This window comes from Andrographis paniculata, unplaced genomic scaffold (assembly GCF_009805555.1).
Source record: "Andrographis paniculata isolate CXL003 unplaced genomic scaffold, ASM980555v1 Contig38END, whole genome shotgun sequence".
Taxonomy (NCBI): Eukaryota; Viridiplantae; Streptophyta; class Magnoliopsida; order Lamiales; family Acanthaceae; genus Andrographis; species Andrographis paniculata.
Genome location: NW_026137571.1, coordinates 2305239 through 2317180, shown reverse-complemented (window position 1 = coordinate 2317180; position 11942 = coordinate 2305239). Strand labels below are relative to the sequence as shown.

The 11942-nt window shown below is 32.4% G+C and overlaps 2 protein-coding genes across 2 annotated transcripts; one reads left to right on the top strand and one right to left on the bottom strand.

Annotated features, from left to right (window-relative positions):
- The first annotated feature begins 3702 nt into the window (after window positions 1–3702).
- LOC127250842 (uncharacterized) lies at window positions 3703–5017 on the top strand. The gene is made up of 4 exons (XM_051274270.1): window positions 3703–3790; window positions 3895–3963; window positions 4039–4234; window positions 4357–5017. Exons 1-4 carry the CDS (start codon window positions 3703–3705, stop codon window positions 5015–5017), a joined length of 1014 nt encoding a protein of 337 aa, XP_051130227.1.
- A 4532-nt stretch (window positions 5018–9549) lies between these two features.
- LOC127251058 (putative homeobox-leucine zipper protein ATHB-51) lies at window positions 9550–11481 on the bottom strand. Its single transcript, XM_051274612.1, has 3 exons — window positions 10952–11481; window positions 10369–10730; window positions 9550–9901 (listed from the first exon to the last, which is right to left on the bottom strand). Exons 1-3 carry the CDS (start codon window positions 11064–11066, stop codon window positions 9650–9652), a joined length of 729 nt encoding a protein of 242 aa, XP_051130569.1. The 5' UTR covers window positions 11067–11481; the 3' UTR covers window positions 9550–9649.
- Window positions 11482–11942: the final 461 nt, after the last annotated feature.

The window sequence follows — 11942 nt, the reverse complement described above, 5'->3', positions numbered from 1 at the left end:
GTTATTTTCCACCAATACAAGATATCAAAGTTTGGTTAGGTTATCCTTTTACATTCGTCATCCAAGTACTTATCCAACTCAGATTTCAACACAAGCACTTCAATTGCTTCTAATTCCTCCAACTCTTTCTGCAATCTTTTCTCAAAATCATCAATTTGGGAAAAATTCGGTGTAGCACTACAGCAAGCCATGCTAGAAGATTCAACTTCAATGTTAGAAATTGAAGTGGAATTCTATTCATCAAACATCATGAATTGACCGAAGCAAATTTTTTTTTTTTTGCTTCACTATCTGCATACACGCGATTAATCATAAAATTCAACTAACGCATTTGATGGTGTGGATCAAGAATAGTTTTAAGATAAATCATTGGATTAACATTTTTTCAATCTCCCCAATATCTAAAAAACTTTCCAGACATCTTGGAAACCATTGATCTAACTAATGAATCTTGATCTTCCACCATTGATTGAATATTATATGGAACACAAGAAACTTCTTTCATATATAAATTCTCAATTGCATATTTAGACTTAGAGATTCTAACAGTTGTATCATGAAAGCACTCAAGAAATAATAGAAATCCATGCGCATATGACCAATCATCCTCTGTATGTGGCACTTTGTTGTTCTTTTTCCACTCTTCCTTATATTTGTCATCTTCGTATTCTAACAAATCAAATGCATCTTTCACTCTTAAGGCGGAATCCAACATTTTATATGTTGAATTTCATCTTGTATCAACATCCAACATTCGTATTCAATCTTTGCTTTTTCATCAACTTTCTGAATGTTTGTGCACAATTTGAAGAAGACCTCACATAAAGAATAGTATACCGGATTCGCTTAATTGAACTCTTTATTTCATTCAATCCATCCTTAACAATAAAATTTAAAAAATGTGCACCGCATCTTATATGTAAAAACTTTCCATCCAAAAGTCACCCCTCCCCATTTCTTCAATCTGTTTTTTAGATATCTCAAACTAACATCATTCGCGCTCGCATTGTCAACCGTTATGGTGAAAATATTTTTAATCTCCCAAGTCACCAAACAATCCTCAACCTTCTTTCCAATCGCATAACCCAATTACCAAGAATTGGTGAGAAGTTTAAAAAAATTTTGTGCAAATTCCAATCATCATCAATAAAATGGGCAGTTAATGACATATAACTCAGATTTTGGCAAGCTGTCCAAATATCTGTGGTGACACAAACACTACCCTTGTGCTTTCTTATAAAGGTCTCCAACTTTGACTTCTCATATTCAAAAATCTTATTGTAATCTCTAAAAAGTATTCTTCGTGATGAAATTCCTAATCGAGGTTGAATGACACTAATGTAATCACGAAATCCTTCTGATTCCACAGTTCTAAATGGTATCTCATTATCAATAATCCATTTAGCAAGAGCTTTACGACATTGTTGTTGATCAAATGACAAAAAAGAATTAACACCAACACATTCATTCTCTTTTTTTGGTTGATAATGCATTGTTGTTTGTTTCAACTTTTTACCCATATGTCCATTACCCTCAACCTCATTCAAAATTATCTTGCACCTTTTCAAATGATTTAACATAGCACTAGTATTTGTGTCTAACTTAGATTTGCACGTAATCAATGCAGAACAATGATTGTAATTTGTCTTATCTCTAGATTCAATCTTTCTAAAATTAACCCAAGCAACAGATCGAGATTTAGGTATCTTAGGAGCAGGACAATTATCTGTTGCCTGAGTTTGAAAATTCTCTGATTCAACGTTGAGATTGTGTTTCTGGCATAGAAGATTTCATAGGATCAACGTCCGTTTTTTAACCCATTGATTCCATTAAACTTGTATAAATAAAATATAATATTTTTTTAGTGAGAAATAAGAAAAAAAGTATAAACAATAGTGATAGATAATTTATATTCTGGAATTATTTTTGAACAAAAAAAATGGTTCTTGCACTAAAAAAACAAAAATCTCTGCACAACATTTTTCATTTGTTATCCGATCGATTGTGCAGTTGTGTTGTGCGCGAAGAGTAGAAATGATCGTGTAGATGGTTGTGCACAAACTGCAGGAAATGGGAGGGGTTGAAGCCGGGGCATTGGAATGTGGGATGAATAATCACAGGAAGGAGATGAAGTCGCGCTGCCACTAATAGGCTGAAAAATCGCATGAGAGGTGAACTAATGAAGTACCGCCAACGTCATGAGGTAGATGAAGATCTTTTATGGTTGTGAAATCGCGTTTGAGATTTGAGAGATTGAGTCTAGCGGCCTGCACTGGGTCTGGTCTACAGTGGCGCTAATGTATATTATTAATGATAATTCATATAATATAAATTATAAATATATAATATAACATAATTAATTTATTATAAAATTATTCAATTCGATTAACCGAACAAAAAAAAAAGCTAAAAACCGAAACCAAAGCGAGCCGAACAAATACCAAATATGTAGTATTTGTATTCGAACCGAATTTGCTAGTTAACCGAAAATTCAGTTCGGCGGCATGAACGGTCCGACAAAAATATCCGATATTTCTACAAAATTCCCCAGTCCATTCATATCTTATCTAAAAACGATTCTAAATCTTTCTCTTACATTTTTTCTACCTTTTATTCATACCATTCATACCAATTCATCTCGATTCAACCTAGATAAGAAAGCATTTACTTGGAGAATGAGGTTTTTTGGGTATCGCTGTGTTGGGAAGGTGGATTTTGGAATCCTTGGTGTTGAGAAAGAATTGGCGAAGAAATTTCGCTGTTCTTGAATAGAGAGGTTGTCGCCGGCCGTTGCGGCTGTGCGCTGAAGAAGAACGCGGTTCTACGCTAAAGAAGAACGTGGGAGAAAAGAAGGGTAAGTTTTAGGGTTAAAATTAATTTAAATGTAGTAAAAAATTAATTATTTTACTTATTTTTGGATTGAAATTAATTTTGAATTATTTTGATTAATTTGTTTATTTAATTGATTTTTTTTTAATTATTTAGAATAATTTGTTTAATTTATTGATAAGTTCAGTTTAATTATTTTGGATTGTATTTAATTTTTATTTAATCTATATAAATTGAGTTCATTAAAATTAATATTTTAGAATAACTTATAATTTTATTATTTTGGAATTAATATTTTTTAAGAAAAAATTTGTATTAATTGTATATTTATTGTAAAAAATTAATATTTTAATTAGATTTTTTATATAAACAAATTAGTTATCTAGTTAAATTTCTGTATAAGTTTGATTTATTAATAAACTAATATATATAATTTGTCTAGTTAATTAATGAATTACTATTTATAAATATTTAACAATTGTATTATTCAATTACAGAGTTTGTGTAAAATGACACCACACAAAGATATTGGTTGAGATCATCCTATCAGCAACGATAGAAAACAAGCAAAGTGCAATTATTGTGGTAAAATTGTTCACGGAGGAATTACTAGGATGAAACAACATATAGCACATGTTACAGGTCAAGTTGAAGCATGCACGAAATCTCCAAAAGAAATAAGAGAGTTATTAAAAAAACACTTAATCCAAAAAAAAGTATGCGAGCATCACATAAAAAATATGAAAAAAAAAATTAGAAGCATTGCACAATTCCATTCGTTTGGAAGATGATTCTGATGAGGAAGAAGATGAAGTTTTTGAAATAAATGAAGATGAGATAGATGCTCTTGAAAGAAAACAATAAAAAAGAGCAATGGCTGAAAGCAGAAATATGGAATTTATGGAGCAGCAGCGTAGACATTTTGTATCTGGAGATCTACGAAGCTTGAATTTTAAAGCCGGTATATTTATTGAATTTATAAAATATATTTAAATATTAGTATTTTTTTTTTTTTTTTTTTGAGATAACAACCATATATGATCATATGTTTTTTTATCTTTGTAGGAGGAAGCAGCTCGAATACAAAAGAAAGTAAAAGAAATTTTTTCGAAAGCTCTATGAAAAAGACAGAAGGTTTGCATCAAAAAAAAGTTGATCCATACATGTTTCAATAGAAGAATAAGTCTTTGAAAAATATGTTTTCAAAAGATAATGCAAAAAAAGTGGGTAGAGCAATTTCAAAAAATTTTCATCTTAATGCAATACCATTTCACGTTGCCGATAGTGATCCTTACTACCAAACGATGATTGGCACGATTGCATCGGTTGGACCTGGAGTTAAAGGACCTAATGGTAAGAAAATTGGTGGTGAATATTTAAACGAGAAGATGCAAGAAGTTGTACAGTATGTTGATTCTTTAAAGCAGAAATGGAAGACATACGGATGTACAATTATGTGTGATGGTTGGAGTACTCGCACAAAACATCCAATCATAAATTTTATGGTGTACTGTGATACTGTGATAGAAACATGATATATCACAATTCGGTTTATTCTACAAATAAGGCAAAGACTACGGACTTTGTCTACACCCTAATGGATAAGGAGGTGGAATCAGTAGGAGTTGACAATATTGTACAAATTGTAACTGATAGTGAAGCTAGTATGAAGGTGGCCGGGAAAAAACTGATGAGGAAAATGAAGCACATTTTTTGGTCTTCATGCGCTGCGCTGCGCATTGATTTGATGTTAGAAGACATCGGAGATATATTGTCTGTGAAATATACGATAAAAGAAGCCAGGAGAATTACAGGATTTATATACAATAGTGATAAAGTGGTCAATTTGATGAAAACATATACGAATGGCCGAGATCTGTTGCGACCAGGCATAACAAGATTTGCAACCGAGTTTGTTGCAATAGAAAGTCTTTTGAGATATGCAACCGATTTGAAAAGAATGTGTATTTCTAGAGAATGGGTTAAGTACAATAATACCTCGAGGAGAAGACATGAAGCCGGAGATATATCATACTTGATTTTGAATGAAAGATTTTGGAAACGGATACGCCGAGTTTGTGGGGTCATGGAACCCTTAGTGAAGGTTTTAAAAGTAGTTGATCAAGATAAAAAAAACCTACACTACCTATCATTTATAAGGCAATGGATATGGCAAAAATGGCAATAAAAACCGCGGTGAAAGATTTTCAACAATACTGGAATATCATCGATGAAAGATGGTATAATCAATTGCATCAAGATTTGCATGCAGGGTAATTACTGTTGTTACTTTTTTATTTTTATATTGTACTAATCGTTTATTTTATTTTTTAATTTTATATACATTTCATGCAGCTTATTTTTTAAATCCTAATCTTCAATACTCTGGCACTTGTAAATTTGATTCTTCGGAGGTTCGAAAATGAGTAAAAGAAGTTATCAAAAGACTCGAGCCAGATTTGGATATACTAGTAAAGGATATGAATGAGGTAAAATGTGTGAAATTTATAAATAATATATATATATTAATTTCTAATAATTTTACCATTATACTGTCTATAGATAAACACATTTGTTAACAAAATTGGAGAGTTTGGAAGTGCCCTTGCTATTAGAGTTGTATTTACATCTTTACCAGGTATGTATTATAAAATTTATCATCTAACTATATTTTTAAACATACTTGTTATAAAATGTTGCATTTTTAATAATTTTTTATTTATTTTTAATAGCTGACTGGTGGAATATGTACGGTGATGAATCCCTAATTTAAGAAAAATTACATTAAAAGTTTTGAGTCAAACTTGCACCTTATCGGGTTGTGAGTGGAATTGGATTACGTGGCCTTTGATCCTTACTAAACTTCGGAATAGATTAGCTATTGAGAAATTGCATAAGCTAGTCTATGTTTGCTACAACATACGTCTTCAGGTAAAAAAATTTATGCAAAGGACAGACACAGACGATTTTTATGACCCAATTAATTTGAATCATATTTTTTATGAAAATAATATTTTGGATGAATGGTCAGAGAAAATGAATCTCCACTTATTCATGATAGTGATTTGAATTGGTTGGATGAGGCTATTGAAGAAAGTGGAGATGGAGGTCAAAGTGAGCATAATGATCATGACAACGATATATTTTTATCTCAATTTATAGCTGATGGAAAAAAGAAGGCGAAAAAGAAAAATCAAAAAACAAAAATACGGCCAAGAAAAAAAAAAACAATCATATTGGAATCTTCATCTTCATCAACTAATGGTGAAGATAAGAATAATAACAATGATGATGATGATGATCATGGTGGTGGTGGTGGTGGTGGTGGTGGTGGTGATGGTGGTGGTGGTAGTGGGAGCTACAGGGATAGTCGATACTCAAGTGATATGGGATGGGCTCAAGGAAATGAAAATTATTATGCTACCCAAGACACTGATCATGGATATCGTCATGGTATAAAAGCTCAAAAAGATTTTCTAAATAGTTTAACAAAATTTTCAAATGAAGCCGATGCTTCAAAATTTTCAGATACTAGGAGATATTCTGGAGTTCACGAACATATCCAAGACTTGAATATAGGTTATTCCTATGGAGATTCTTCTCACAGTTCGAGTAATAGATTGGGGTGACAGGAGCTCTGACCAACCAAATGCATATTATAATCCCTATTACCCAGGATACGGTTTATCTAATTTACCCAAACATTTTCAAGATTCAGCCAATCTTCCTATATTTGGATCCAACCAACCACTTGGAACATATTACGGAGGGATTACATCTGGTTCGGGTAGTATTGATGATTGTAGACAAAATTATGGTTCATCAAGCAGAAGCAATGATAGTAGGGAATATCGAGGTTTTGATGTATATAGAAATGGTTCATTTAGGAAAAATCAATATGGTTCGAATATCTCCCTTTATCCACGCAATATGAATCCAGAACAAGGATATTCATACTATAATCAATCGGCAGATGAAAATGATTTTGAGCATCCACGACATTCCACATGGTATTGAATGGTAAGTATAAATATTTAGTATAAACATAGTTTGAACATTTTATAAAATTTTATTGGTATTTTTATTTCTAATTATTTTTATTTATATGTAATACAAATAATAAAGATGAAATCTTGACATTGACGGACACAAGGTAGATCATTTTGTTATTAAAATAAATTTATTAGTATAATGACAATGCGCAAAACATAAAATTTAGCATTTATATTTATATATATATATATGCTAATTGAGTTGAAATATTATTTATTTTACATTTTAATCTACTATAAATTATAATATATTTTTTCAATAATATATATTTTAAAAATAATTATATTTATAATTTGATGTATTTTAATTATTTATTTATTATTTTAAAAAAATATATATAAATTTTATATAAAAAAATTATAGGCCGATATTTGACCGATACGCTGCTACCGATATGCCGCGATGTATCTGAAAGGCTAAAGGTCGATCCGTGACGGCGAACCATATTCGGCGGTTCGACGATTCGGTTTGGATATTTTGCCCACTCGTACTTTTAACCCAACCCGTTTAGTTAGATATAAAGTGTGAGTTTGGGGTGCAGTGGAAACCGTTCCTTAACAGAGAGATAGAGGAGGAGAGGGTGAGTCCGGTTAGAGAGAAAAGGTGAGAACCGGCGAGTGCGAGGAGTTCTGATGAGAGTAAATCCTTTTTCGTGTGCCTATTCCGGTGGGTACCTTGGCTTGAAGTGACGAACCGACATCCAGCCTTGAGGGGTGATTACCTAGGGCTAATCGCACCATATGGACTAAACCGAACGTCACGTCCCTAATGTCGGAGGGAAACTGCTGCCGGAGTCAAACCGCCGTCTCCGTTGTCCATCGATCCGCCGGAGTTTGAAGTTGATCGGTGAAAGAGCCGACAATATGTCTGGGCCTGTGAGTCGCTGTTCAGCGCTGCGCTGCCGGAAACCGCTGTTCACCGCTGCTGTCCGTCCGAGATGATGGCTGTAGAAAGAAGGAAGAAGGTCGTCGTCATCGGTCGAGTTTCTTTGTGGGAAGTTTTGGAGTGCAATTTCATTTACGAACTGAGGAGTATTAAACTTGAATTCTATGTACTCCATTTCAATTATCAAATTGGGGCTGTTTGTTTGTGTTTTGATTTCTAATTTCAGATTATGCCTTTGTTTAATTTCCTGTCGGTATTGGTTTATTTTCAGTTTAATTTGGGTTTTATTTGAACGTTGCTTCCGCTATTAATTAGATTTGTATTTTGTATACGAGGTATTTGTTCGATAAATCAAAAAAGTTTCGGGAATATATTTACAACAGTGTATCAGAGCCTGGAAATCGATTCCAAAATTGAAAGAAATATTTGGTTCGAGTTTTGTAAGACTCAATCCGTGGCAAAAGGTTAAACCCTCGTCTCTTTATTTTCGATATATTTTATCTTGGTGAATCTTGGTGAAATTTTTGATTAAATAATATATTGAATTTTGTGGTGTTTGTTTGCCATGCATTTCTTGGTGAGTGGTGTATAATCTTGGAATTGATTTTTATTTCCTTCCTTGGAAGTTTTTTGTTGCTTGGTTATATTCTTGCGTTGTCTTGATGGTTAGATATTGCATGTTAGGTGGTAACTGGAAAATGCTTAAAAGAATGAATAATTAGAAGGATAATCAAGATAAAATTAGTTTTGTTGCATTATGTGATTGTTTTGTAAAAATGCATGATTTTTTATTTGTATGGCATGTGATTAGTTGTTTGTTATGTAGTGATTTGATTGTTTGTTTTGTGATTGTGCTCTCGGATTTTTTTAGCGGTAATGTTCGACCGAACTAATAGTGAATAAAATATATACAATATGAATATTATTTTATAGAAAATAAATTTTTATATAATATAAATAAATAAAAAAATATTTATAGTTATTTATGATTTATATAAATTAGTTTACAAATAAATTAGAAGTTTTATATATATATAGATAGATAGATTTATTTATCGAAAACAGAGATCAAAATAAAAGTTTTGAGTGAATTTTAAATAAGTCTCATATGATTTAATAATTTTCTTATCAGAGATTATAGGAAAAATTTAAAAAAAAAAAAAAACACTTAAAAGGAACTATTAAGAATAGAGTAAAAGAAAAATAAGAGGAAGAGAAGGGGGAACACGGTAACAACACATTAACAAACTTATCTTCTTTTTTTTTTTTTTTCCTATTTTTTTCCTATTTTTACTTTTTTATTCCATTTCTTATGCATTGTATTTTCTCTTGTTATTTGCTTTATTTTGCATTCTTCTTGCCTTCCTCTATGTTTCTTTATGTTAATTTTTCTTCAATTTTCTTTTTTAAACAATCTTTTCGAGATTAGCCCAAAAGTGCAATATCAAATAACACATACATCAATAATGTTTTGTGCTGTGCAAATCAAGCATATGTCATATACATAACCAGCATAATCTACGCAATACATATTAAGTTATAATATAATATATTTGTATTATAAATATATTGAGATATGTATAGATATATATAGATATATACTAATTACTTGTAAATCGATATCATATGCTGATTTGACCGGATCAGCAATTATTCATACCCCAAATCATATGAATCAACCAATCAACAATCTCGAAAATGATCATACATACCAATGCATAGGCAGTTATTAGAATCTAAAGAAAAACAACATCACAATAAACAAACCCCAATTAAGAAACAACATAATTTTCTTAATACCTATCTAATTAAAGACATATAAACATCATAATTAATCATGAAATTAACTCAATTAGGCCAAGAAACATACAATCATAATTAATTAAGGCAGATTAGCAGCATCCCAAGTGTAGGGATTCACCATCATCGGATTAAAGTCGTCATCGTCGGCCTCGTCAAGGTTGTTGTAGACATAGTTATTGCTACATTCGCCGATCTGCTGATTGCTTCCTCCCGTCGGGCCATCCAAGCTCGCCGGGATCGATGCGCTTTCGGCCACTGCCTCCTCCTTGTCTGTGTAAGATCCACCTGCACCTTGTTTATGATCCTTCACCATTGCCCTTAATGTCATAACCTAGCTTGCATCCAGTTCAATTTAATGATTGAACATTGTTATGAAAATTTCAGGAAATTAAGAAGAGACAATCAAGAGTTCGATCAGAATGATTTATGTCTGGGGGCGCTGCTAAAGCAGGAATTTTACTGTACCAATAATATTTAAATCATATCCCTAAATTATGATATAACCAGTTCTTCGTATCTCAACAAACATATTATCAATTAATTAATAACTTCAATATATATATATATGAGTTGCCTTGGATTCAAATTCATGAATTGAATGAAAATTAGGACCAGAAATAAATGGAAATCAAGGTAGCCTCCCAGGATATAAATACAATGTGTAGAGTTTCATAAATACACATGCAATTATGTGCAGCAATATATAGCGTGATTAAAGTTCAATTAATTAAAAAATAAATGGCGATATATATATATATATTAATATATATATATATTAATTTTTAATAGTGTGTGTACCTCTTGCTGGAGATTGTGCTTCTCCATGGAAACAGCGTCGTACTCCTGTTTAAGCAGGTGGTACAAGCGCTCAAGCTGCTTTCCCTTCCATCGTGCTCTTCGGTTCTGGAACCAGACGGAGATCTGACGGGGATGGAGGCCAAGGTCGTTGGCCAATTTGATTTTTCTGTGAGGGTCGAGCTTGATCTCCTCCTGGAAGCTGTTTTCCAATGACTCCACCTGCTCTGTGCTCATTCGACATTTCTTCTTTGAAGGATTCGAAGACTGTCCGTACATGTTCATAACGCTGCTGCTGCTGTTGTTCTTGCTCGTCGACATTGGAACCATGCCGCCGTCCTCCATGAGCGGTGGCTGCTTCATTTCTGCAAGTGAATTGAATTGAAGGTTGAAGAAATTAAACCCTCTTTTGAAGTAGTAATTATTAACTAGTGAAATTGAGAATGGAGAGAAATTCTGATATTTCTGAGTTTGATTCTAACGATTTAATTGATTTAAGTTCTGGAATAGAATCCCACATATACATATATATATATATATATACATGATCAAATCATATTCATACCAAGAAATGAAAGATTATTACCTGAAAATGTGTGCTCATAGCTGCTACTGTAGTTGCAGAGAAAGCTAAAATTCTCTGAAGAAGAAGCTGCAGCTCGAGAAAAATAAGGAACCCTAATATTGCCATTGCATTCCATTATGCTTCAAATCTACCTAGCTACCTTAATTTTTGCTATTAACTTTTTTTTTTTTTTTCTCCCTTTTAATCAAATTAAGCAAATCTGGTCAGCTTTCAAAACCCCTCAAAGCTGTTCACCTTGTGCATATATATATATATAGAGAGAGATAGAGAGATAGAGAGAGAGAACTATGAGGTAATGTGTAGGTAGCTAATTCTGTGTTGGATGGACCCCTCCAGAACAGGCAAAACGACACAATTGAATTCCTTACAGTGAATATTCGAGAAGAAGAAAATTACAGGAACCCTTTCAGAATGGGCTAATGACAAGATCGATGATCCATATATCAAATATTAATTTTTTTATTCAATGCAAAGGACAATCCTGGGAAATTAGCGATCGAAGCTTTCTTGTATCAGCCAATAAACCCTAGATTCCCCCCAAAAAGACAGACTGAGAGAGAAGATTGGTTGATTGTGGTGTGTGGATCAGTGGAAGACGACGACATATATACAATACAATTGATCATTAAACTATATATATATATATCTAATTATATAAATGTGACGAAGTCCAACAACCTCTTCTCCTCTCTCTCTTTCTATATTTTCTGACATTAATTACTTTGGCTATACCTTAGCTAACCCTAACTTCTTTGTCTCCCTCCATTTCACTACTGATGATTTCTTTTGAATTTCTACTCAACCTAGACTTGTGACTAGTGAGTTCTAGCTGTTAATTGTATGAAATCCCAATTCGTCAAACAAGATAAACTCAAGGGCGTTTATTTTGGGTGTGTTTGTTTGGGGATTTGGATTTTGAGTTGGGATTTGAATAGTAAAAATTTTGAATTTGAATAGTTATATGATGTGATATAAATAGGTGTTGATGTGA